Source organism: Gadus chalcogrammus, chromosome 23 (assembly GCF_026213295.1).
Source record: "Gadus chalcogrammus isolate NIFS_2021 chromosome 23, NIFS_Gcha_1.0, whole genome shotgun sequence".
NCBI classification, from domain to species: Eukaryota; Metazoa; Chordata; class Actinopteri; order Gadiformes; family Gadidae; genus Gadus; species Gadus chalcogrammus.
This window is the reverse complement of record NC_079434.1, coordinates 7,987,654-8,015,257: the sequence shown is the minus strand read 5'-3', so window position 1 is coordinate 8,015,257 and position 27,604 is coordinate 7,987,654. Positions and strand designations below refer to the sequence as shown.

Below are 27,604 nucleotides of genomic sequence, written 5' to 3'. Positions count from 1 at the left end.
ATCATGAATGTATTGAGTGAACGACGTCTGAGCTAAATATTACCCTGGAACTTGGTTTCCTGGAGCTCGGAGGACGGCAGGACGCGTGTTTACCTGGTTGATTAGGCCCTGAACGCAGACCCTGAACCTGAACCCAGACATGCAAGGAACATATGTGGAACTTCTGTTTACAGACCCGCCGTGGTTTAATTAGCAGGTTGGAAACATAGATGTGTGATATCGTCGGAGTAATGGTTTATACACTTTATGGTCGGAGTGCTAGCTTGTGGAGATTGAGGGCCCCGTCCACACGAAGCCGATTTCATGGCGAAACCGCAAAGGTCTTGTACGGTTCGGTCCGCTGACCGAAACCGTAATCTTCTGAAACCGGCCTCGGAGGTGGTTTCAAATCTACCCGGTTTCGTTTTGGATTCGTGTGGACGCCTGAAACCGTAAACGATGACGTCATCGCCCCTACCCTCGACCCTCTAGCCGATGACTGTTAAGCCCGCAGAGTCTCAGAACTCACAACAAAGATGATGGCGGACTACATGCTTGTAATCGTTCTGCAGCAGATCATGTCCCTTGTTGGGTTGCTAAGCCATTATTTAAGCCATTATTTATTAAGACTGTTGACTGACTGTTTGTTTGTGTTGTTAGTGGTTCGGGGGGCAGCCTCTATGCGCATGCTCGCCTGTTCTTATTTAATTTTCTTCTGGATTTCTGTAGCAGAAGCAGCGCCCCTTATGGGCCTGGCATGTGTACTACAGCGTTTCTACAGATCTACCCGGTTTCGCTTGACTCCGTCTTTACGGAGATACTCCGAAACCGGATAGATCGGAACCGGAACGGTTTCGCCCTCGTGTGGACGGGGCCTGACATGACGGGGGCTATGGGAGGGTTAGCTAGTTTTAAGGCTGCCAGCCATGTAATAAGGGCTGGTTTCCTATTCTAAGGTAGCCTGTGGAAATGTATGATTACCCCAGTTGCCTTGGCCCTATATAATTGATTACTGCAGCAATGCAGTATGATCCTCCTGTAGACCTGGTTATTTGCTTTTCCGCAGCCATTTCAGCGAGCCTCAGAGTCTGACTCATTACCTGCTATGGATGCTAGAGCCACAGAGTAGGAGTAGGTTACCATGCCAGTGACGTAGCTGATTATTGAAATCCAACATGGCGGCGCCCCGTAACATAAACAACACTTTCACCGTGCAATTGTATCCCTTTTAGCAAGTTCAGCCATTTTTTGTTATTGTACCAATGAGAAGGCAGACAATACATCTGTTATATCAACTCAACTTTAAATTTCATTGCAGTTCATCTTTAAAGTCCAAAGGCAAAGGCCGCAGCAGGCTTCATAGGCACAAACAGAGTTTGTCACAGAACAGAGTGTTCACAGACGGAGCGCCAGTCGAGATCACAGACGGAGCGGTAAATTATGGTATCTGCTGGCCTGCCTTCTTCTAGTCATGCGCTACCAGCAACCATTCAAAGGGTGGCACCGTCACCACCGGTAGAGGGTGCAAATTCTCGCAATGCCTCAAAAAAGGACAATATAAGGGAATTAAGCAAAACAAAAAAAACCTTAACTACCTAACACTATATATTAAGGAACCACATTAACCATTGACTAGTAGCTTATTGACTTGCATATTATTAGCATATTGGCTCTTAATTAGTCATTATAAGGCACCTATTAAATGTGCAACTGAATGAGAAGCAGACAGAAGCAAGACGTACTGTAGTAATTAGAATTAGCTGTAAAAACTAGAATCCGCACTCAAGAATCAGTTTAAGACTTCACCCAACTGTAAAGCACTTTTATCTCCACGTTTAAAATGAATAAATACAAATCTTCCCTGTTAATGCCATGACTGACTTACACACAGTTGAATCACACGCAACTTTTTTTTTCAGAAAACCAATGATTTTTTGAGAAGCAACCTAATGAGAGCATTAAGTTTACTTCAACATGCTGGTCACCCTATGGCCTTTCACATGAGATCTATTCCTGGCTTTGTTTTTGCAGCTCATTTCCAAAACAAACTTAAAAAGTGTTAGGTATGTTATAGACGTGCATAAACCATATATCTGGTACATCACAATTGCATGAATTGTTCGGCTTTAGGCGTATCATAAAAGACTATGTTAACGTGTCACTGATATTTGTATGAGATTAACTGAGACAAAATTGAGGTGGTTCATCCAAACGTTTCTCGTGTTCCGACTAATTTGAGAGCTTGTACTTCTCAAAATGTTCTTATAGCTGAGACACCTGTAAGAAAATGGAGAAGTCAGACGGATCACTGTGAGACTGAACCTTGGCTATTTCTGTTATTTCGGGGAGGGACCACACATTTAAAGTCATTTGTTAGGAACCATTAGCATGATGTATCCAAGGAACCATCGGTAATCACTCGTGAACACATGAGTGTTCTTTATCTAGAGTTGTGTTCTTTCCAAGTTCATAATTTCACTAGTGAACACATGAGTGTTCTTCTCTCTAGAGAAGGGTTTAATCTGAGTTCATCTTTTCATTATATTTTCAGTAAATCCAAAACCAAACCTTTATTAATGTGTCTCCTCCAGTAATTGCATTGATCTGGTTGAGTTTGGACGTTACTAGTCCTGGTATGTGGGTGTTGAAACTCATCCAGCCTACCACTAGAGAAGCTTACTCATGTGGTGAGAGGAAAGCAAACTTTGGTCTGCAGCACCCCCGCTCAAAACTTTGGCATCTCCTCCGAAAAGAGGTCCTCACCACCGTTGTCATGCGCGGAGCTGAGTGCTGGACTGACCAACTCATGGTCAGATCCAAACTAACCATGACTGGTTTGACTGTAACTCAGCTGAGATACAGTCACTCCTAAAAACCAAGCATGAGGCCCACAAAGCTCTCCTGTCCTGCCCTGGATCTCCCACCCTTAAAACCACCTTTAATGCTGCAAAAACAGCAACCCAACGAGGCCTCCGGAATATGGGGGACACAAAAGGCGTAAGAGATCCAGAACCTGGATCTTTTACGATGCCATAAAAGCATTGTAGGGCCCCAGGAAGAGGGCGATTGCCCCAGTCCGATCAACTGATGGGTCCACACTCTTCAAGGACCGCCACGAGATTCTTGCCCGTTGGGCAAATCATTTTGAGAGTCTCCTCAACCACCCTGTCGACCCACATATTCTGTATAATCTCCCAGACCGGCCGCCAACAACGCACCTGGACATCCCACTACTTTACTCAGAAATCCAGCAAGCTATTGCAGGGCTGAAGAACAATAAAAGCGCTGGACCTGGAGGAATCCCTGCAGAGGTTTTCAAAAATGGAGGATACATCCTCACGAGTCGCCTGCACCTCCTGATCCAAAAAATCTGGGAACATGGGATCCTCCCACAGGACTGGAAGGATGCTAACATCGTGCTCATTTATAAACGAAGGGAGACAGAGCAGTATGCGGGGAAAGCAGGGAAAGTCCTGGCCAAGATCATGATCAGCAGATTGGTTGAGCACATCTCAGAAGGTGTGCTTCCGGAAACACAGTGCGGTTTCTGGAAGACCAGATCCACGACAGACATGGTTTTTGTCTTGAGGCAGCTGCTGGAGTAGAGCCGAGAGCATCACAAAGACCTTTACATAGCCTTCATCGACCTCAGCAAAGCTTTTGACACCGTCAACCGTGAGTTGCTCTGGAAATACCTCTGCAAACTTGGAGTACCACCCAAATTTCTTAGCATCCTACAGTAGCTGCATGATGGGATGCAAGCCAGAGTGCTCACAGGAGAACTCCAGTCAGAGTTTTTCAAGGTAAATGTTGGGGTGAAGCAAGGCTGTGTCTTGGATCCGGTGCTCTTTAATATCCTCCTCTCTTCCATCACCTGCCTCTTTCACAGTGTCATGGGACATGAAGACGGTGTCCGTGTGGAATACCGCCTTGATGGAAGCCTCTTCAACATCCGTCGGCTCCAGGCCCACACAAAGACAAAGACCCGCCAAATCTGTGAGCTTCAGTATGCTGATGACTGTGCCATCTTAGCTCACAGCCCGGACTATATGCTGCACGCCCTCAACACAATAACTGATCCGTACCAATCCTTTGGCCTACAGGTTAACATAAAAAAAACCGAGGTCATGACCCATCTCAAACCCCCCAGCCCCCCCCAGTTTCCACACACACAGTGTTCCACTTAAAACAGTGGATCACTTCACTTACCTTGGCTCCACTTTGTCCTCATGCTGCTCCCTTTACACAGAAATACACACCCGGATCAATTAAGCATCATCATCATTTGGACGCCTGCGCAGCAGGGTTTTTGAAAACCGTAACCTGAAGGTCAGTACCAAGGTCGCTGTTTACAACGCGCTATGTCTCTCCACTCTGCTTTATGGGGCAAAGTCATGGACCCCATACCGCCAGCACATCAGCAACCTAGAGGCCTTCCATATACGCTGCCTACAGAAGATCCTCGGTCTGTCCTGGGAAGATCGAATCTTACGCATGCCTGAACATCGCCTGCCCCGCCAAGTCCTCTACAGCCAACTAATGGGCGCAAAGCGATCCGCTGGAGGGCAAAAGTGGCGCTTTAAGGACTACACCAGGGACCTCCTAAAGCGAGCGAACATTTCCCTCACACAGCTCGAAACTCTGGCACTCAACAGACCAGCCTGGCAGGTAAATTGTGCTACTGCAGTTTGTCAAATTCACCAAACCAACCTAGACCGACGTTCCGAGAGGCGCAGCCAGAGACACGAGCGGGCAGCGGATACCTTTCTTGCATCTGCTTTCCCTTGCTCCATCTGCGGACGAATGTGCGGCTCAAGGATCGGACTCTACGCCCATGAGAAGTGGCACCAGTGGCAACGTCGCTGACGTTGAAAGATAAAACATGAAGGTCCTGTTCATTGTGGTCTAAAAGGTAATCATATGTTTTAGGCCCATGAGTTACCAGGCTTCAGGTTAACTCTGCTGCGTGAGGAGGAAGTCTTTTCTTGTTTTCTGTCAAACCGAACACAAGTGTATGTTGAACTGAAACCGCAGACCAGATGTCAAACCAGCCACGCCTTCTATCGTAAGTGGTTATATTTTCTTAACCTTTATTTCAATTCTTAACACGTCTTTCATAGATTTTCTTTGCATGAACTTTTTCATTGTTGACCTGCAGGTGTGTTTAAATGTCTCCCAGTATAACAGAGTGAGAGAGAGGACACACTATGACTCTAATATCAGCAGCAAGAGGATTTCTAGCTTTCCTTCTGTCAGCACCAGGTAGGTTTATTTACATTGTGATGATTCAGTTGAGCATTTTCAATAACATGACAACCAATTAACTGGAATGAGGAGAGGGTGAAACCACAGCATGTTGGAGATAGAATTATAGCAAACAGAACATTAAGGAATCACCCTCTCGAACGCTGTGTTTCATTAAACAGACCACGAGAATAGAGAATGGTCCACTTCCTATGCTTCAGTTATGGTTCATTAGTCATGGAAAGATGCCACTTCACTGCAAGTTGTATACAGCCTCTTGCAGTGAAAGTACTTTACTGGGTTTTGGATCAAAATACTGTGTGAATTATCTTTCAGAATATATATTTGCTTTTGGGATTTGATGGCCATTTCCTTGTTATTAGGCAAACATGTTCATTTTGGTATTTTTGGACTTTTGAAAAATATAAATGTCAGAAGTTACTGTTTGTCCCCCATTTATTCTAATAACGACGGTTTAGACATGGAATATCAATCTTGTCTATCCTTGTCTCCTCTCCTCTACATTCTAGCCTCCACATCTAAGTAATTTAAAAAACGTATGGTTTTTGCCACAAAATAAGCACATAGACCATAGGGCAGAGGCCTACAGAGACTAAACACAGCCTAGTAGCCTAAACTACCATAATTCATTACCGGTTTGCTGGATGCTTATTGCTGGATGAACTAATGTTATATCATGAATTATTAATATACCCTTATTATAAAGTTTTCATAGCTAATTTCAATAAATGGCATGACCTGTTGTAATGGCAAATTATGAAATTACGGTCTTTAACTTAACCCAATCTTACTTTTGATTCAAATAAAAGATGTACTATATCTTTATTTAGATTCCTGAATCCAGGGGGGGGGGGGTTGAACTTGAAACCTCCCCTAGCTACTCCACTAGTCAGGGACGTGCACAGGAATTTTGAGGGGCAGTTGCTCTGACCTGAAAAAAGGGCACCCCCCCCAAAAAAAATCGATTGGTATGTCCTTCTCTATGGACAGCAGGAGGAGGTCAGACAGCTGTAGTGATGTGCTCCTCTTTGCTGCCTCCTTTAGTTGTCTCTCTCTCTCTCCTGAATCCTCCTCTTTTCACTGGGCATTTCGGCTTCACTTAACAATAACAAACAATACCCAAAATAGTGATAAGATTTAGGCATGAACCATTTTGAATGAAAGAATTCATGTGATGCATTACTTCCATCATTTATTCTTCTTGTTAAAACGAAATGTTAGAAACTAACTATCAGCAGACATGTAGCTTAGTTTGCCTACCAAAAAATGTGAAGACTATGATAACGGGCTGCTTGTCTGCAAGCTAGCTAGCTGTCTGATTATTGAGGCTAAACGTTAAGTGGCAAACTGAGCCTGGATTTATGAAGATTGTAATTCATTTCATAAAACGTGATGATTGTTTGTTTGTTATACATCTCAAATTCACCTTTTCCGAGAACATCAAGGCAGTCGTCTCACAGGTGCCGGTGTTCCGGTCGCGTGCAGCGCCGCAGCTACGTAAAGCAGCTTTCACACGCCGCGTGGCAAATCACCGCCTCCATTCATTTCAATGGGGGAAGGGCGGCAGAGGGGAGGCGGCAAAAGCGGCTGTTGCCGCGCGGCAGAGTTTGCCCTCCCCCTACTGACTTTCACTCTCAGTGCCCGAACGGAATTGAATGAGGCTACGCTTACTTTATGAAATGTTTCGAGTGGCGATTTTTATTATCTAAGCCTACATGAAATTCTGCATCCATTAAATGATTAAAAAAAATATATATATATTTTTTTTTTTTCCTCGGAAGGGCAACCTGAATCGAGGAGGGCATATGGGCAGTTGCCCAAGCAACCTGAGCAACCCCCCTGTGCACGTCCCTGCCACTAGTGTCCTGTGATTCTGGAACGCTCCTCTCACAGCTCAGTGGTCAGCATGTATCTGTAGTTTCCATCTCGACCCACCAGCCTCCATCTCTTTATGTATCTTCTGGTCTGTTCATCAGGTGAACCTCTGTGTCTTGTTCATTCTCAATGAGATGTGTTTGTTTTTTCACAGTGCTTGAGGGTAATGATGACTGGAGAGTTACGTACTCATCTAGTAATGTATGCGCTTTAAGAGGTGCAATGGTTGACATCAGCTGCACTTATGAATACCCTGACAACGTACAGTACCGCCCTAACACAGTCAGAACACTGTGGTTTACTAAAGGAGACAAGTATCAGCCAGTTGATTTGGAACACGATGCAGACTATACAGGTCGTGTTGAATCCAGCTGTGGAGAGGTCAGCTGTACCGGGTCCAGATGTCATGGAACATGTATCCTGATAATCAGAGACCTGAGACAGAGTGACTCTGCTGTCTACAAGTTTAGGTTCACAACAAACCTACCAGGTGGGGAATATACTGGGGACCCTGGAGTGATGTTATCCTTAACAGGTAAACTTGGATTACCAATGTGTGTGTGTGTGTGTGTGTGTGTGTGTGTGTGTGTGTGTGTTCTTAATTATTTAGAATAACTGTGTGTAATTTGATCTCACACCCAGACCTCCAGGTGAAGGTGTCCTTTCTTTACCCTGAAAATCCTACCTGGGCAGAGCTGGAGTGTCACAGCATGTGTGGTCTAGCTGGTGACACTCCCTACATCTGGATCAGGAATGGACAGAATGTAGGACAGGGAGTGAACTACTGGGAGTATATTCAGTCTGATGGGAGCTATTCATGTGCTGTTGAAGGATACGAACATCTCACCTCTCCTTTAGTGTGTAAGTTCACTCCACAGTACACTGACATGATACCAGATGTAATGGACCTCTTAGAGTACAGAACTATGGTTACTATGAATGACTGCAGAGCCTGTTCAAAACAGGCCTGTTCTGAAAGGGCCGATGGCCTTGACTCCTGTTTTGATGCTTGCAGCTTTCTCGGCAGATGCTCATTTATTTATTTTTCAGATTATTTTCTCAATGAGAATTCTTTATTATTCTCAATGAGATGCGTTTGTTTTTTCCCAGGGCTTCAGGGTAATGGTGACTGGACAGTTACTTACTCATCTAGTAATGTCTGTGCTTTAAGAGGAGCAATGGTTGACATCAAATGCACTTATGAATACCCTGACAACGTACAGTACCTCCTGACCACTGTCAGAACACTGTGGTTTGCTAAAGGAGACAAGTATCAGCCAGTTGATCTGGAACATGATACAGACTATACAGGTCGTGTTGAATCCAGCTGTGAAGAGGTCAGATGTACCGGGTCCAGATGTCATGGAACATGTACCCTGAGAATCAAAGACCTGAGACAGAGTGACCCTTCCGTCTACAAGTTTATGTTCACAACAAATCAACTAGGTTTGGAATATATTGGTAACCCTGGAGTGATGTTATCTGTAACAGGTAAACTTGGATTACCAGTGTGTGTGTGTGTGTGTGTCTATGGTTTTGTGTGGGTGTTGTTTATCTTAAATTTTTTATATAATTGTGTGTAACTTCACTCACTCAGATATACAGGTAAAGGTGTCCTTTCTTTACCCAACTGATCCTTCCTATGCAAAGCTGGAGTGTCACAGTATGTGTGGCCTAGCTGGTGACCCTCACTACATCTGGTTCAGGAATGGACAGAATGTAGGACAACGAGTGAACTACTGGGCCTACATTCAGTCTGGAGACAGCTATTCATGTGCTTTTGAAGGATATGAACGTCTCCGCTCTCCTTTAGTGTGTAAGTCCACTCCACATGATCCCAGGTATAATTTTACCTTTTGGGTGTGAACTACATGTCATTTTTCATGAATGGATCCAAACTGCCGGAATTTTTTTAAATTAATGAAATTTGAACTGTTAACAGACCCTCCAAAGACCCCCTCAGTGACCATGAGTCCCTCTGGTGAAGTAGAGGAGGGCAGTTCTGTGACTCTGAGCTGCAGCAGTGATGCCAACCCAGCAGCTAACTACACCTGGTTCAAGGAACCTGAAATCCCAGTGAAAGAATCAGGACAGAACTACACCATCACTTATATTACATCTGAGCATGAAGAAAACTATTACTGCCAAGCTCATAATGCAATAGGACATCATAATTCCACTTCAGTGTTCATTAAAGGTAATTATTCAATTAAAAGACACACACACGTAAACAGTGGCATAATTATCTCGCAGTTTGTCATCAGTGTTTGAAATCAACTGACTATGTACCAGGGGCGACATCATCATCATGGACAACAACAGGAGCTGTGGGAACCATTTTTGTCTTACTGGCCACCATACTCCTCCTCGTCTTCCTCTGGATGAGGTGATATTTATTTTCTTAATTTCCATTCCTTTACTTCTCCTGTGCCTTCTTCTTCATCTCTCTGTTCCCTTCTCCAGAAAAAAGAGGGCCTCCAGAAAAGCATGTGGACAGGGAGGAAGGCCAGATACTGTGGAGGAGGTGAGACAACGGAAGCCATTTATTACTAACCCATCCTTACTACTAAGACACACGGGGGATATGCCCTGAGTGTCAAGGCGGGTCCTGGTGGGGCAGCAAAAGACAAAGAGGTATAGATACAATTGCAGACAACTCAGGAAAATAACGAACTGGGCTTTTAATAAGGAAACTCAAAATCTCTGTTCCGTGAACAGGCCGAAAAATACATTGAAATTTGGGAACCAAGAGGAACCAAGAACATGACAAAAATAAAGATCTGACAAGGGAACTAAGGAGGTGACCTAGTATGCATGGGGAGGGATTGATACAGGAATGATTTAAAGGTGGGAAGAAGACAAGGACACACAGGTGAGGGGAATGAGGTGATTGCAGGCAGGATACGTAAGGTGAGGGAATGATCTGGTTGACAAGGGGACAACGAACACTAAACAAAATATGGCAAAGGGAAATGAGGCAATTTTTTATTTATTTTTGGGTTTCTCGTGAGCACGAGAAAGTATCTGGTGCTTACGAGAAAGTATCTCGTAGGCCTACGCATATCGCTGGCTGTGTGTGTGTATGTGTGTGTGTGTGTGTGTGTGACGTCAGCAAGTGAGTGGACGATCGAGGAGAGCGAGCGGTAGTGTGCGTGTCAGTTTAGTGAAGTAATGAACGATTCCGGTTGTGAGTAATGTACCCGGCCTATCAAGGATCGGTGGCCGCTACATCCCGACCATATTCCGACCTATAAGCAGACCACTGCCGGTCAAAGTGAAGGGTGTTGCCCCCGAGAGAGCATCGGCCCTGGCAGGAACGTCTCCCCTGTGGAGGCGGAGCGCAAGAGGGTATCCTATACGTGCTCCAATAGTGCAAGATACAAATAAAGCACATTCATTTGAATGATTTTAGCTTGTGTGTGATTTACTACGGGCACGGGTCGGTTAACAGGACAAATATTAACGGGTCTCGGCGGGTGCGGATTTCATTTTGATATTATCACGGGTCATGGGGCGGATCTGGTGCTGGACATCGCTGGTGCGGGTCTCAAAAAATTTACCCGTGCAGGACTCTAGGCCTAGGCTATTGGAAAAAAACTAAATATCCGAAAGCAGAGTTGGTTGGGCCGCATTTGCCATGTCAGCATCATGGACAGCATCGTAGCTCAGCTGACGTGGAAAACCATCTGACCTACCAGATCTATGGATCTACCATGCGACTGTTTGGGCTAAATATTCCTTTGGGGAAACTTTGTCGTGCGGACCCAACCAACGCTCCCAAATGCTGCCCAACCAACTCTGAAAACCAACTCTCAAAACAATGGTGGGGTCATCTGAGAATAGAAACTTGAAAAAGTTTGTTTGTGAAAAAAGTTTGTTTGTGAAAAGGTTGAGATTCAGGATGAGTGCTAGGGTGAGATCTGGAGGAAAAACTTATCTTGAGGTACTTCTGCCAGTGTGCAGAATGAGAAGATGGAAATGATTGATGTCTAATCTGGTTTTAAAGAAGCAAATGACGATGTTGTTAAAGGACAAAAGCCCAACAGTTGGAGGAAACGTTGCAGGAGGGACTTCAAGTGAGGCCTACAGCAGCCTGCATGGTGGGACCACTAGTCAGCACCAAGGGTCTCTTGATGAACCAGAAACACATGACCTCCAGGACTGCATTCAGGAAGTGTTTTCTAAATGTTCTCTTCTGTCCTCACTCCCCATCAGCTACTTCCTGTTCCTGTGTATGAAAACGTCTCAGCTCGGACCAATCACTTGGCTCCTGCAGCACAGAGAGAACCAATAGAAGAGCAGGATGACCATCACTCTGCCATCATCCACACCTCTCTCTCAGAGAACCAGGAAGTCCCTCGCTGGTTGGCTGGCTCCCGTGTCCAATCAAACCACACAGATGAGGTCCTTTACTCTGTGGTCAAAATAGACTCTTTAAGGACGTAATCAACCCAATGGATCTGCTTTACAGGGAGGCTGAAGTTCATATCTCCTCTGTCTTCTTTCAGGGACCAGGTCCAGACAGAGATGGGAGGAACCTCCCAGTTGTAAGCGCCGTCAAATCAACACCCCAGAGTGCGAACCAGTAGCGGCAGCAGGATTTAGAGAGTGGGACTCAGTATAGTGTCTCATTCATTCAGGTGAAACTGGACAATACGTTGGCTGATTGTTTGCTGCATATCCTACTGCACTTTGTTTTCTGTGCATTATAATGCTATTTTCTACATCTCTATCATTAATATGGGATCTTTGCATTTTCTTAATTGTATTTTTTGAGTTTGGTGATCCTGTGATGGTCATTTTCATTATTGCGCTATATTAATCAAATGATAACATGAATATGAAAGTATCCTATCACATTGGAGTTTTAAGAGGTAGTCTTACGTAATGCTTACATTATCAATAAAAAAACAGACTGCCATGCCTCATTGACATGACCAAAGGGGAAACTATTAAACACTATTATGCACGAAACATGGTGTTGAATGTTCTGTTGACACAGTAGTTCCCAGACTTCATGATAATTCTGATGCTTTTTCTTTGTCCTTTACATTTATTTTGTTCAGCTAACTGCATGATGACCTGGAACCCCAAACGATGTTGTAGTTTCTTGACTTTATTTCATTGCTTGACATATATATTGCATAACTATATATAACTGGCCGGTTGGCTGTCCCGCTTGCTCCACAGATGCTTATGGAGCTTCTTGACTCCGAAAACGTTGACGTACATTTTCTATTCACCACAAATTAGTTTTTTTTCCTGAACAATGTGGAGGGAGGGAGGAAATTAGGGAGGGTTTTGAGGATGCTTTACTGTATGATGGTCTGATGATACAAATTGTCTTTGTGAAAATAAAGGAGAAAGTATTGTTTAAAAAGAAAATCATCAAATAGAAGGTGAACACATGAGTGTTGGGGATAGCATTTGAGAAGTAAGACTCACAACAGACTTGACAAAAGGGAAAACTATGAAAAACCATGGTGCAAGTGTGTGTGTGTGTGTGGGTGCGTGTGTGTGTGTGTGTGTGTGTGTGTGTGTGTGTGTGTGTGTGTGTGTGTGTGTGTGTGTGTGTGTGTGTGTGTGTGTGTGTGTGTGTGTGTGTGTGTGTGTGTGTGTGTGTGTGTGTGTACATGTTTACCTGCCTACCTGCGTATGTGTGAGTAAGGAGCAGAAGGACCCAAGTATAATAACAATATTATAAAAAAGCAGAAGTTCAAACAAGAAACAACTTTGTACCGTTCTTTGTGGTCTAAAAAGGTGATTATTTGATACGCCCAGTTGTTACCAGGCTTCTCTTGCTTCTTCTGTGAATCATGGTGTGAAGAGGAAGGAAGTCTTACAATGCTGTTTGGTGTCTTTTCAGCTAACTACATGAACTGGAACCACAGACTAGAAGTCAGACCAGCTTCCTTCTCTACACTAACTTGTAACTTGTATTGCTATGGTTAATGAATATTATTCATAGAGTTTTGCTTGTATGTCGTTTTTAATTGTTTATTCGTTTTTTTATTCAGGTGTGTTTAAATATCTCCCAGAACAACATAGTGAGAGAGGAGAGGAATCACTATGAATAGATCAGCAGCAAGAGGATTTCTAGCTTTCCTTCTATCAGTACCAGGTTGGTTCATTTACATCGTTAACATATAACTGTTTCAATAACATGACAACCAAGCAACTAGAACGAGGAGAGGGTGAAACCACAGCATTTTGAAGATGGAATACTAGCAAACAGAACATTAAAGAACCACCATCTAGAACGCTGTGTTTGGTTAAACAGACCGCGAGAACAGAGAACGGTCCACTTTATATGTTTCAGTCATTGTAAAATACCACTTTGTTGCAGGTTGTAGAAAGCCTCTTGAATTGAAGGTACTGTTTTTAAGATAACAATACTTTCCTGGTTGCTAGACGATCCTGAACGATATACATTATGGGGTTAGATTAGTTAATTTTCGACTTTTCAACTTTTGAAAAGAGTTAAATATCGAAAGCTACTGTTTTACCACTATTCATTCTATTAATGATGATTTAGACATGAATTCTGCTGCAATGTTAGAATTCAGATCCACTAATAAGGTAGACACTGCATGCCATCTCCTTAGCTCTCTCATGCTCTCCTCTCCTTCTACTCGTCTACCCTTCTCTCTCACCACTATTCCCTCTTCCTCTCCATGTCTCCAATCCTTTCCTCTTCTCCTCACCTCTTCTCCTCTACATTCCTTGTCTCCACATCTGAGTAATGACAAAGCTTATGGTCACATTGCCACAAAAGAAGCACATAGACTTTAGGGCCGAGGCCTCCAGAGACTAAGCACAGTAGCCTCCACTACCCTGTTACGCATTGGGGCTGCAGCGACCTATAGGTGCTCTACCACAGCCTAGCACGGTGGTATACTTACCGGGCACCATACAATCATGGACTAATCATCCGCGGTGCTTAGGTTGTCAATGCCTATTCATTCCCTTTGCTCCCCTCACTCCCTGCTGTATCTTCGTTTGTCGCGTTGTATTTTGCCGGAACGTGGATCCTAGTTTAGACTTTTAAGAATAGTGTATTTGAGACACTATTCTTACCTTTATTTTCATGCGGAAAGTCTGTTTTTTGTACTGTGTTTGTACTTACTTCCCCGAAGAAGTCATTTTGTTTTTACAAACACATGGCTGCCTGCTGCCTCTTCTTTCCGCACATGGATCCACACCTTACTCAGACCATAACACTACCCTATTCCATGAACTGTTAGTGTGTGTTATTCAGTTAGTAATAACACACACTACCCCCCCCCCCTCCACCCCAGCTCAGTGGTCAGGATGTATCTGTAGTTTCCATCTCCACCCACCAGCCTCCATCTCTTTATGTATCTTCTGGTCTGTTCATCAGGTGAACCTCTGTGTCTTGTTCATTCTCAATGAGATGTGTTTGTTTTTTCACAGTGCTTCAGGGTAATGATGACTGGAGAGTTACGTACTCATCTAGTAATGTCTGTGCTTTAAGAGGAGCAATGGTTGACATCATCTGCACTTATGAATACCCTGACAATGTACAGTACCGCCCTACCACAGTCACAACACTGTGGTTTACTAAAGAAGACAACCATCAGCCAGTTGATTTGCTAAGTGATGCAGACCATACAGGTCGTGTTGAATCCAGCTGTGGAGAGGTCAGCTGTACCGGGTCCAGATGTCATGGAACATGTACCCTGAGAATCAGAAACCTGAGACAGAGTGACTCTGCTGTCTACAAGTTTAGGTTCGCAACGAACCAAACAGGTGGGGAATATACTGGTGACCCTGGAGTGACGGTATCTGTAACAGGTAAACTATGATGAGTCTGGTGTGTGTGTGTGTGTGTTATGTTTATTTGTTTGTGTTTATTGTTTGTGTGTGTGGCTGTGTTGGTTCTAGAAAGGTTATTTTGTGTAATATTATCTTAATTTAGAATGATCATGTAGAACTTGTTCTTACGCACAGATCTCCAGGTGAAGGTGTCCTTTTTTTACCCTACCAGTCCTACCTGGGCAGAGCTGGAGTGTCACAGTATGTGTGGTCTAGCTGGTGACCCTCCCTACATCTGGTTCAGGAATCGACAGAATGTAGGACAGAGAATAAACTACAGGGAGTATATTCAGTCTGAAGGGAGCTATTCATGTGCTGTTGAAGGATACGAACATCTCCGCTCTCCTGTTGTGTGTAAGTCTATTCCACAATACACTGACATGATACCAGATGTGATGGACCTTTGAGGGTACAGAACTACATGTTATTATGAATGAGTGCAGAGCCCGTTCAAACGGGCCTCTTCAGAACGGACCGATTGCTTAGGCTCTCGTATTGCTGCTTACAGCTTTTTTGAGTGTCGCTCCTTTAAAACACTTCACCCTCGACACGGCACTTCCTGTGTTCAAATTAATACACCCGCCAAGTGAGAAGTAGATCAAATGAACAGTTGTCGAGAAAACTGAAGGACATGCAGACAATGTAACGGGGGGGGTAGGCAGAACCCAAGTGCACAGACAGACGACAGTTGTAAAACAGTTTCAAGGATTTATTCTGGTACAGGATCGGGCAGGCAGAGAGCAGACTGTAAGTCACCGACAGGTGGGCAGTGAATCGTCAGTGGGTCAGCAGGCGAGGAGTCGGCAACGGGAGGGCAGAAGAGCAGATCGGGAGTCGGGAACTGGACAGCAGACAGACCGACAGGGACTCGACGTCGGGCGGGAGGTCAGGCAGGCGAAGGGTCGATAACAGGAAGTCAGGCAGGCGAGGGTTCGTTAACAGGCAGAGTGGAGCAGACAAAGTCAATCAGAAGTTGCGGGAAAGCTCTGAATGAAACAAGAGACAATCTGGCAAGGACTGAGTGAAAGGAGAGGACTGTTATAGGGGGAGCACAGGTGAAGTTGGTCGGGTTAATTAGGGGAGATCATGGTGGCAGGCAGGTGAATGGGAAAACCAGGGGGCGGACCATGACAGACACACAGAAAATCGACTTATTATGTTTAGAATAAAATGTCAGTTGTACATCCAGCATCCAGGTAAATTGACCGAGTAAACTCCTGAACTGTAGGGCAAGTGTGTGAAGTAGATCAGATGAACCGTTCCTGAGCTATTTGAGGGACATTGTACATATTCCTAACTTTATTGGTAGATGCACTGAAAATCTCTGTATTTTATAAAATTAATGAAATGTAACTTTTAACAGATGCCTTTACAATTGTTTTATTTTTGTATTTCTGTCTTTCAGGGGGGGTTGAAAAACTCCCCCCATGGGTACTCCACTAGTGTCACATGATGTTGTGGAATATTCCTTTCACAGATTAGTGGTCAGCATGTATCTGTAGTTTCCATCTCCACCCACCAGCCTCCATCTCCTTATGTATCTTCTGGTCTGTTCATCAGGTGAACCTCTGTGTCTTGTCCATGTGTTGTTGTTTTTTTACAGGGCTTCAGGGTAAGGGGGACCAGACAGTTACTTACTCATCTAGTTATGTCTGTGCTTTAAGAGGAACAAAAGTTGACATAAGTTTTACTTATGAATACCCTGACAACGTACAGTACCGCCCTAACACAGTCAATACACTGTGGTTTACTAAAGGAGACAAGTATCAGCCAGTTGATCTGAAGCACAATGCAGACTATACAGGTCGTGCTGTATACAGCTGTGAAGAGGTCAGCTGTACCAGGTCCAGATGTCATGGAACATGTACCCTGAGAATCAAAGACCTGAGACAGAGTGACTCTGCTGTCTACAAGTTTAGATTCACAACAAACCAACCAGGTGGGAAATATACTGGTGACCCTGGAGTGACGTTATCTGTAACAGGTAAACTATGATGAGTCTAGTGTGTTTGTGTGTCGGTGTGTGTCTGTGTGTGTGTGTGTGTTTGTTTGTGTGTGTGTGTGTGTGTGTGTGTGTGTGTGTGTGTGTGTGTGTGTGTGTGTGTGTGTGTGTGTGTGTGTGTGTGTGTGTGTGTGTGTGTGTGTGTGTGTGTGTGTGTGTGTGTGTGTGTGTGGAAGGCTGGGTGGGTGGGTTGGTTTGTTGTAGAAAAGTAGTTTGCATTGTAAACACACAAAACACAAAATTACTTATTCATTTCTGTCATTGGTTCTCATTCCCAGACCTCCAGGTGAAGGTGTCCTTTCCTTATCCTACCAATCCTACCAGGGCAAAGCTGGAGTGTCGCAGTATGTGTGGACTAGCTGGTGACCCTCCCTACATCTGGTTCAGGAATGGACAGAATATAAAACAGGGATTGATCTACTCGGTCAAACCTCAGCCTGGAGATAGCTTCTCATGTGCTGTTAAAGGATACGATCTCCGCTCTCCTCTACTCTGTAAGTCCACACTGCATCACAACTCATGTACTGTGACATGATACCAGATGTAACAAACCTTTGAGGCTATTGCTAAAGAACTTAATGTCGATTTACAGTTATTTTGTATAATTAATTAAATGAAATATTAACAGATACTCCAAAGACCCCCTCAGTGACCGTGAGTCCCTCTGGTGAAATAGAGGAGGGCAGTTCAGTGACTCTGAGCTGCAGCAGTGATGCTAACCCAGGAGCTGAGTACACCTGGTTCAAGGTTAATAGAGATGGTTCCTCCAGAAAGATGAACCAGGGACCACAGCTTGTCTTTAGCAACATCCTGTCTTCAGACTCTGGACAGTATCGCTGTGTCACTAAGAATGAGCTAGGGAAAGAATATGCCTACCACCCTATTGATGTCAAATGTGAGTAAAAGCATAGTACAAAATGAGCTTAACTGTGTTAGCATTAATTATTAACCAAAACTTTGCCACATTGTGATTTTGATGATCAATAATAATGTCATTAATATAAATGCTGTTTTTACATGTTCCTTTGTTTCTTCAGATGGGCCTAAACTCGTATATATTAATCCAAGTCCCTCTGGTGAAATAGAGGAGGGCAGTTCAGTGACTCTGAGCTGCAGCAGTGATGCCAACCCAGCAGCTGAGTACACCTGGTTCAAGAACAACCAACCTCTGCACTGGGAACCAAGTCAACCTCATACCTTCCCCTCAGTCCGCCCTGAAGACAGAGGAACGTACCGCTGTCAGGCAGAGAACAAATATGGACAACTGAGCTCTAACTCAATATTCATGGATGTCCAGTGTGAGTTGAATATTGGACTAATATGTTAACATCTTTTCTATATCTTGTCTTTAAAATGTAGATCTGGTATTCATGTATTACTGCTTGCCTGTAAACAACATTGACTCACTTATTATACTAGTATACCCAAGTGGGTGCTACACACTGGCGGTGGTTAGTGAGGTCCCCCTTCCCTGTAAAGCGTCTTTCAGTGTCTAGAAAAGCACTATATAAATTCAATCCATTATTATTGTTATTGCAGATTCATAACTTAAGGATGGATATTGTTATTGTGTGTTCTTGACAGACGCTCCAAAGACCCCCTCAGTGACCGTGAGTCCCTCTGGTGAAATAGAGGAGGGCAGTTCAGTGACTCTGAGCTGCAGCAGTGATGCCAACCCAGCAGCCGAGTACACCTGGTTCAAGGAACATGAAGACTCAGTGAGAGAATCAGGACAGAACTACACCATCAATAATATCACATCTGAGCATGGAGGAAACTATTACTGCCAAGCCCATAATGCAATCGGACTTCATAATGCTACCTTTTTGTTAATCCAAGGTAATTTCTAATTTAAAAGAAACACACACCTTTTAAATAGTCTGAGGCCCACAGTTAAACGTTTTCCTATTTATGTTGCATTTTGCCACCGGTGTTTGAAATCAACTGACTATGTTCCAGTGACATCATCATCATCATCATCATCTCATCGAGCAATGGTAGCTGTAACAACCATTGCTGTCCTACTGGCCACCGTACTCCTCCTCGTCTTCCTCTGGATGAGGTAAGATATCTTTCTCGTTTCACATTCCTTCATTTGTCCTGTTGCTGCTTCACCTCTCTGTTCTCTTCTCTAGAAGAAAGAGGGCCTCCAGTAAAGCATGTGGACAGGGAGGAAGGCCAGATACTGTGGAGGAGGTGAGACACAGGAAGCCATTTATTACTAACCCATCCTTTACTAAGACACACAGTGGAAATACCCTGAGTCCACAGCACACCACACCGAGACCCTGTGGCCACACAAGAGACTTCTAGTTGTTTCCTGAGTAACTGTCCATCTCTGTTGCCCCAGCCCTATCGCTTGAGAGAGACTTTACATTACAGTACCCGTGTGGTGCCCCGCGGCAGTGATCCCCAGACCATATTATGAATCTCAAACGACTGCGTCGGGTTCTCAGACGTCTCTGGTTCTTCCACTTCCACATCAATCCGTGGTAGAATGAACCGCCATATGGAGGAGAAAGGGATTGTTTTCCGTGATTGTTGCCTGTGATTGTTTCCCGCCGGAGCCCCGCTGCCTGCTGCCTGCTGTCTTGGACTCATCAGAGTGTTGCTCAGAAATGTACATTCATTGACGAGGACATGACATAGCAGAACAATCAGTCTCGGATTTAAGAGTCACAACTTTACAAAGTCATGTTTGCTTAAAGGGTGAGATCCAGGGTGAGATCTGGGGAGTTTTCTGCCAGTGAGCAGAATGGGAAGATTGGTGAATTGAAGCACTGACGTTTTTAAATTAAGATGTTGTTCAGAGATAAAAATGGTTTTAGGAGCTCAACAGATGGCGAAAAGCTTGCAGTAAGTGAGTGAGGCTTACAGCAGACTTTATGATGGGACCACTAGTCACCACCAATGGTCTCTAGATGAACCAGAAAAGCAAGACCTTCAGGACTGTCTTCAGGAAGTATAAACTGTTTTCTAAATGTATTCTTCTGTCCTTACTCCCGATAGCTACTACCAGGTCCTGTGTATGAAAACGTCTCAACTCTGACCAATCACTTGGCTCCTGCAGCACAGACAGAACCAATTGAAGAGCAGGATGACCATCACTATGCCAGCATCCATACCTCTCGTTCAGAGAACCAGGAAGTCCCTCGCTGTTGGGTTGGCTCTAATGTCCAATCAGACCAAGCAGATGCTGTCTTTTACTCTGTGGTCAACATTAAGAGACTAAACACTGTCCCTGGGTAAGCTTCTCTTGGTATTTCTAAAGAGGAATTAGACTCTTGTTTTCAGACTTTATCAACCCATTTGGTCTGTTTCACAGGGTGACTGAAGTTCTGTCTTCTTTTCAGAGAGAGTGACCAAACAGAGGCGGCAGAAACCTCAGCGTTGTACAGCACCGTCAAAACGCACCCCAGATATTGAAAGAGTTGTGGCAGCAGGATTTAAATAGTGGTACTAGGTAGAGTGTCTCATCCATTTAGTTTAACAGGACAATACGCTGGCTGCATGTCCTATGGAAATGAATTACTTGGAATTAATTTTTCTTAACCTCTGAGTAATATGGTACAAACCTGGCATTTAATGTATTTGCAAGTGAATTTTTTTCTTCACAATACTGTAACATATGTCACATGTTTTCATGTGCCATATTTGAAAACTCTGTTATCCACAAAATCGTGGTTGCCCTTGAGAATGTATTGGGCAAAGTTGTTTTCTTTAACATGACATCTCTGCCTGGCCTTTTTGTTGCAGCTCATTTCCAAAATACTTTAGAGGTTTTAGGCAGGTGATGGTGATCCATGTGGTACATTAAGTTGCATGAATTCTGTGTGAAATTAACTAAAGATTCTGTAAGTTGTTCATAGTTGATAATCATATAAAACGTACATCACATTTGATTTGTATAATTGGGGAAATGCATCCAGCAATATTGGTATTGTATTGACACAAATTTGAGAGACCTTAGGCATGAAATACCTGAAATAAAATGTAGAGAACTCACTAAGATCATTGCGAGACCGAACTATGCATATTTCTCAGGAGTGACAATTGAGATGGATGAAAGTTAACCAAATCTCTCTTTGGCCTTGAGTAAGCCCAAATAGATCATGTTAATGTGATAGAAAGGAGATCTAATTTTTCATTTTACTTTGCAATGGGTTGTTTTGTAGAGACAACACATTTAAAGGGATTTGTTAGGAACCATTACATGATGTCTCCAAGGAACCGTCTGTAATTCCTAGTGAACACATTATTTTATCTAGAGTTCTGATTTATCATAATTTCACTAGTGAACACATGAGTGTTCTTCTCTCTGGAGTTGTGGTCAATCTAGGGTCATCCTTTCAGTATCTTTCCAGTTTGTCACAGTAAAGAAACCCTTATTAATCCGACTCCTCCAAGAGTAATTGCATTTATGTGGTAAAGTATGGACCTAGTCCTGGTATGTGGGTGTTGATGGTCATCCAGCTTCTGGTGAGAGGAAAGCCGACGGATTTAGTTTAGTTGGATCTTCCGTATTTTCGGTTTTGATAAAGGGTTGCTTTACTTTATGAATGTCAGATGATGGAAATAATGTATATGAAAACTATTGTTTACAAAGAAAACTTATCCGGAGAACACAACATAGCAAAAGATAAAATATGATGGAACTAGGTACCATTCATTGTGGTCTAAAAGGTGATCATACGTTCCAGGCAGTAACCAGGTTTCAGGTTAACTCTGCTGCATTAAGATGAAGTCTTTTTTCTTTTCTTTTGGTCAAATTAACAAAAGTGCATGATGAACTGGAACCACAGACCAGCTTCAACTTCTACTGTAAGAGGTTGTATTTTCTTAACCTTTATTCAAATGCTTTACAAATGTAATTCATAGAGGGATATATAGTAATGAAAATGACTTAAAAAAACACTGTTGTATATTTAAAAAAAGATGTATTTCTCCTTGCATGAACTTGTACTGGTATTATTTACTTGCAAGTGTGTTTAAATAACTCCAAGAACCACAGAGTGAGAGAGGAAAGGACTCAGTATGAATTCAAGATTAGCAACAAGAGGATTTCTAGCTTTTCTTCTGTCTGTACCAGGTTGGTTCATTTACATTGTGAACATTTATTTTCAATAACATGTCAACCAAGCAACTGGAACGAGGACAGGGTGAAACCTCAGCATGTTGAAGATCGAATAATATTTAATAAAAAATAACCCTAAAGAATCACCCTCTAGAAAACTGTTTTGTTAAACAGACCACTACATTAGGGAACGGTCAACTTTATATTTTTCAGTTATGGTTCATAGTCATTGAAAATCTCCCTTCACTGTAAGTTTTATAGAGCCTCTTGTAGTCTGACTCTGTATTTGTTTTGGATCAAAGTACCCTATTTGAAAGAATATATGTTTGCATTGGGCTATGTTGGGCATTTCCTGTTTGCCAGGAAAATCTACACTATTGACATCATCGGAGAGTTAATTAAGCCACTTTAAGACTTTTTGAGAAAAATAGAGGTTAAAATCGAATCGTCTATTTATTCAGAAAATTATGATTTAGACATGACACATCAATCTTTCGCTGCTGTGTTGGAATTCTTATTTAGTAATATGGTAGTCACTTCCTACCTCTCTCCTTCCTCTCTCCTGCTCTCCTCGCCCTCTTCTGGCCTCCTCTCGTTTCCTTTTCTGCTCTCCTCTATTTGTCTCCTTACCTCTGCTCCTCCTCGTCTCCACTCTCTTGTAACCTTTGACAACAACAGTAGCTGTAAGAATAATCGTTGTCCTACTGGCCACCGTACTCCTCCTCGTCTTCCTCTGGATGAGGTGAGATATTCTCTCTTTCTTGTTTTCCATTCCTTCACTTCTCCTGTTGCTTCTTCATCCCTCCTTTTTCTTCTCCAGAAGAACGAGTTCCTCCAGCAAAGCATGGTGACAGGGAGGAAGGCCAGAAACCGTGGTGGAGGTGAGACACAGGAAGCCTTTTATTACGTGTCTATATTTTCATAAAGAAAAATCTGAAGCAGAACCTAGATTCTAGATTTAGAACTTTCAAAACATATGATTGACTGCTTAGAACAACCTCCCTTTTAGTACGAGTGTGCTATTGATTTCCCAAACACAATCTGATGTTGCCATAATGTTTTTACAGGCCAGGAAAGTGTATCTTACTTGGCGATTTTTAAACACATGTGAAAACTCCAACAAGCTCTCTGGTAGTTACCCTTGCATTGGTCAACCAGTTTGGGTTAACAACTTATTGACAATTTTTGAACATGACAGCAAGCCAGAACAGGATCCCAAGAATATCTTTCTACAGTCTGGTTCAAGAAGACACATGACACTTGCCTCACTTACCTTGTTTATTATGATATAAAGATGGAAAGCATTAGTGACCATCACACTGGAATGGTCCTGTTCATAAACTCAAGGCTTTTCATACAGTACACATCACAACTTTAACTTAAAATGTTCAGGGCAAAGGGACACATCAATAGAGAGGTTTAAAGGGTATTTGACCAATAGATAATGGTGGGCCAGGTTAGAGAAAACGTATCAATGGCCAAAGAGTTGACTTGTGGGATCCCCCTGGGATAAATCCTTTGCCCTGTTTCGTATTTGATTCATGTCAATGTTATGATAGGGCAGTTGCCAGTCTCCTCCAGGGACATCATGTGAACCAGCTACAGCAAAACCATATGTTTGATTTTATTAATAGAACAGCTCCTGGTTACTTGCTGTGCCACATTGCCATGGTTCATCAGCAACATGGTCAGGTCATCTGTGGAATTCATTATTATAGTCTAGGATTTAAGAGTCACGACTTGCAAAGGGATGTTTGCTATAAGGGTGAGATCTAGTGTGAGATCTAGGGTGAGTTCTAGGCTGAGGTCTAGGGTGAAATCTAGTGTGAGAACTACTGTGACATCTTGAGGAAGAACTTGGAATCTGATGAGGCTTCTGCCAGTAAACAGGATGAGGCGATGGGAAGGTGTTAGGGTGTTAAGGTGTTAAGCGGCAACCCTGTCTCGTCAAAATTACGTTCCCAGAGAACTATTCGGCATTCTCAATTACGTTTGTCATAAAACGTATTTTGTCCGCGATTACGTTTTATTGAACGTATTGCAAATACGTTCGTCCTCAGCCTATTTTTTGCCATTCATTAACCTCTAGGATTATGTTTGGTTGAAACGTATCCCAGATAGGTTAAATGTCAACGTATAGCACATTATTGTCATTAAGGCATATCTTCCTTTCAGGGAACGTTTCATTTAACGTATTTTGCCTGAAAAATGTATCTTGGCCGTGAATACGTTTTATTGAACATATCGCAAATACGTTCGTTGTCAGCCTATTGTTTTGCCATTTATTAACCTCTAGGATTAGTATCCCAGATAGGTTAAATGTCAACGTATAGCACATTATTGTCATTAAGGCATATCTCCCTTTCAGGGAACGTTTCATTTAACGTATTTTGTCTGAAAAACGTATCTTGGCTGTGGATACGTGTTATTGAACATATCGCAAATACGTTCGTTGTCAACCTATTTTTTGCCATTCATTTACCTCTAGGATTATGTTTGGTTGAAACGTATTCCAAATATGTTAAATGTCAACGTATAGCACATTATTGTCATTAAGGCATATTTCCCTTTCGGGAAACGTTTCATTTAACGTTATTTTGTCCCTGATTACGTCTTATTGAACATATTGCAAATAGGTTCGTTCTCAACATTTTTGTTGTTATTTATTTAAGCTACCTCTTGGATGACAGGCTACATTTAATTGAAACGTATCCTTAATAGGCTACGTTAAATTTCGATAACACATTATTGTCAGCATGTAGGCATAGGTCTACCTCTCGGGGAAGCGTACGTTTGATTGTAATGTTAATAGTCCAACGTTATATCAACATGTCACAAGAGGAGAAATTAGCTGCTGACGGGGTAACTGTAGGAGCGGGGGTTGCTTTGTTGATTTCTTTATCTAGGGCTATAGCTGTGGTCAAAGCGGGAAGTGTGCGTTGTCTGGGCGGCTGCCTGAACTGAGCTGCAGGAAATTATGTTCACACGTTTCTTCATTCATTCATGAAGGCTATACCGGTGAACGGTGACGTCAGACTCACGCCCACCTACAAACCAATCAATGTCCACTATCAGCCTGTCCTCTCGGAAAATACGACCACGTAGGTGGTTTGTTCCGCCACAGATTACGATCCATTGGAATTTATCCAAAACGAGCGAACGAGGCCCTCTACATGTGCGGGGAACCCTTTCTCATCAAAATTACGTTCCCAGAGAACTATTCGGCATTCTCAATTACATTTGTCTAAAAAACGTTTTTTGTCCGTGATTACGTTTTATTGAACATATTGTAATGACCTCGCCGGTGACATAACGATGTCGAGTCATTAGTAATTGAAGGAACTTTTAATGGATCAAAACCAGGTCACTGAAACCCGTAACCAACGGCAGAAATCCCACCCAAAACAAACCCCGGTTACCCCGGCAACCCCCAACACGGTCTCACTCACGTGCAGGCCCCCACCCTCGTGTTCTTCCAAGGCCCTCCCCCAGCTGACCTAATGATTCGCCCCCACACACACACACACAAGCACACACAAGCACACACACGCACGCACAGACACACAGACACAGACACACACACACACACACACACACGCACACACGCACACGGTGCGTTTCGCTGCTAAAACAACAACAAAAAAATATTCCCTCAAATAGTATTACTTTCAAAACGTTGGCCAAAATGGCCAATAATATCATTTTTTATTTGGGATGCTTCTAGGACATTTTGGGTGGATTTTGAACGGTATGTGGGGGGCACGTTTTTTGCAGGACCTGGCAACCCTGCGCTGTTGCCCGAGATCTGGATCCACCCCGGCGTGACCTTTTGACCCCAGACTTCTGGGGGAATAGCTGAATCAATTCATTAGTCAATCAGAAGCATGTAAATATCTTCACGGTGACGTAAGAGGACGAACAAGGTGTCCTTCAACATCTACGCTTCCAGGCGATTGCAACGGTGCCACACATGAGCATATTCGAACATGTTTAATGGTAGTAATTAGCTGTCGAAATTGGAGTCCTTAATCAATACTGAGCAGCTATTGATTTGCTTCCCGATAAAGATTAGTCACAAATGACATGTTATTTAGCATCTACACGTTGAGCTGAGTCCAATGACACCAAGAACGACACTCTAGCTAATGGTAACATGTATTTTACATGGTACACCTAGGTGTAGGACATGATCTCGGTGTAGCAAGAGGCCGAGCTTAATCTCATTGGACTCAGCTTAACGTGTAGATGCTAATTAACATGTAATTTGTCAAAAATCTCCATCGGGAAGCAAATCTATAGCTGGTCATTATTGATAAAGGCCTCCAAAATCGACAGCTAATTACTACCCCGAAACATATTCAAATATGATCATGTGTGGCACTGTTGCAATCGTCTCGAAACGTAGATGTCAAAGGACACCTTGTTTGCTCTGTTGCATCACCGGGAAGATATTTTCATACTTCTAATGGATTGATTCATATTTTAAGGTTCTCGGAGTGAGACTTTAAGTGGCTGCAGCAGAAGTGTTGAGACGAAAGATGATATCAAGAGATTTATAGAATATTCCCATTCACATTATGATTCTTCGTCGTAACATCCGACCAAACATCCTTTACATTCACAGAGCGATGATTATGAAGGTCCAGGCTCAGCAAGTGCTCCATCTCGTTGCACCTGCACCCAGCGGCTCGCTTGCAAGATTTTGGCCTGAAGTTCTTCCCAGACCTATACCCTAACAGTCCAATATGCATATCTGAGAATCAGGCCTCTCTTCAATAATGACAAAATGTAATGAGAGAAATACAGATTCACTTTTTGTTATCTCATAAGCGGCGTGGTGCCGGCTCCTTTTGACCTTTTGACCCCAGACTTCAAAGAGGTGGCCACAGGCCAGCGCTGTCTACACACATTAAGCCACAAATGTACACCTCCATCCCGCAAAAAATGGGGCCTAGAAACTAACCTCTGTCTTATGTACATTGACTGTACTGTTGGAGGTCACGCCCCTTTTCCAGCCTTTTCGAGATAGCTAGGGATGCTAAAATGTTTACACACATTTCCCCGGGCCCCGTGAACAACATATCCGAAAAAAAGTTTTCCCAAATGGAGTGTCATTTGGACAAAGCCCCTCAGAAGTGTAGCCTGCAAGACCTAATGGTTCAGAATGTGGTGGAAAAACAGTTTTTGAGATAGGAAGGTCCTACCGCCCTGAAATTTTAATACCTTATTCTAGGGCCTAACTGGGACTTCCGCACCGAAACTTGGCCCGGTCGGACCCCGAGGGCAGGAAGGGGGGGCCCTTCCTGCCCGAAACTTGGCCCGGTCAGACCCCGAGGGCAGGCCCCCCCTTCCTGCCCTCGGGGTCCGACCGGGCCAAGTTTCGGTGTGGAGGTCCCAGTCAGGCCCTAGAATAAGGTATTACAATTTCAGGGCGGTAGGACCTTCCTATCTCAAAAACTGTTTTTCCACCACATTCTGAACCATTAGGTCTTGCAGGCTACACTTCTGAGGGGCTTTGTCCAAATGACACTCCATTTGGGAAAACTTTTTTTCTCTAAGGGCTAGAACTCCAA

At 43.3% G+C, this 27,604-nt stretch overlaps 2 protein-coding genes across 2 annotated transcripts; both read left to right on the top strand.

Annotated features, from left to right (window-relative positions):
• The first annotated feature begins 8,405 nt into the window (after positions 1-8,405).
• Positions 8,406-12,374, top strand: LOC130377319 (B-cell receptor CD22-like). The gene is made up of 7 exons (XM_056584382.1): positions 8,406-8,610; positions 8,717-8,935; positions 9,062-9,316; positions 9,412-9,505; positions 9,583-9,643; positions 11,335-11,523; positions 11,628-12,374. Exons 1-7 carry the CDS (start codon positions 8,544-8,546, stop codon positions 11,706-11,708), a joined length of 966 nt encoding a protein of 321 aa, XP_056440357.1. The 5' UTR covers positions 8,406-8,543; the 3' UTR covers positions 11,709-12,374.
• A 5,357-nt stretch (positions 12,375-17,731) lies between these two features.
• Positions 17,732-20,206, top strand: LOC130377645 (B-cell receptor CD22-like). Its single transcript, XM_056584800.1, has 6 exons — positions 17,732-17,852; positions 17,995-18,255; positions 18,542-18,796; positions 18,917-19,019; positions 19,093-19,153; positions 19,967-20,206. Exons 1-6 carry the CDS (start codon positions 17,732-17,734, stop codon positions 20,204-20,206), a joined length of 1,041 nt encoding a protein of 346 aa, XP_056440775.1.
• Positions 20,207-27,604: the final 7,398 nt, after the last annotated feature.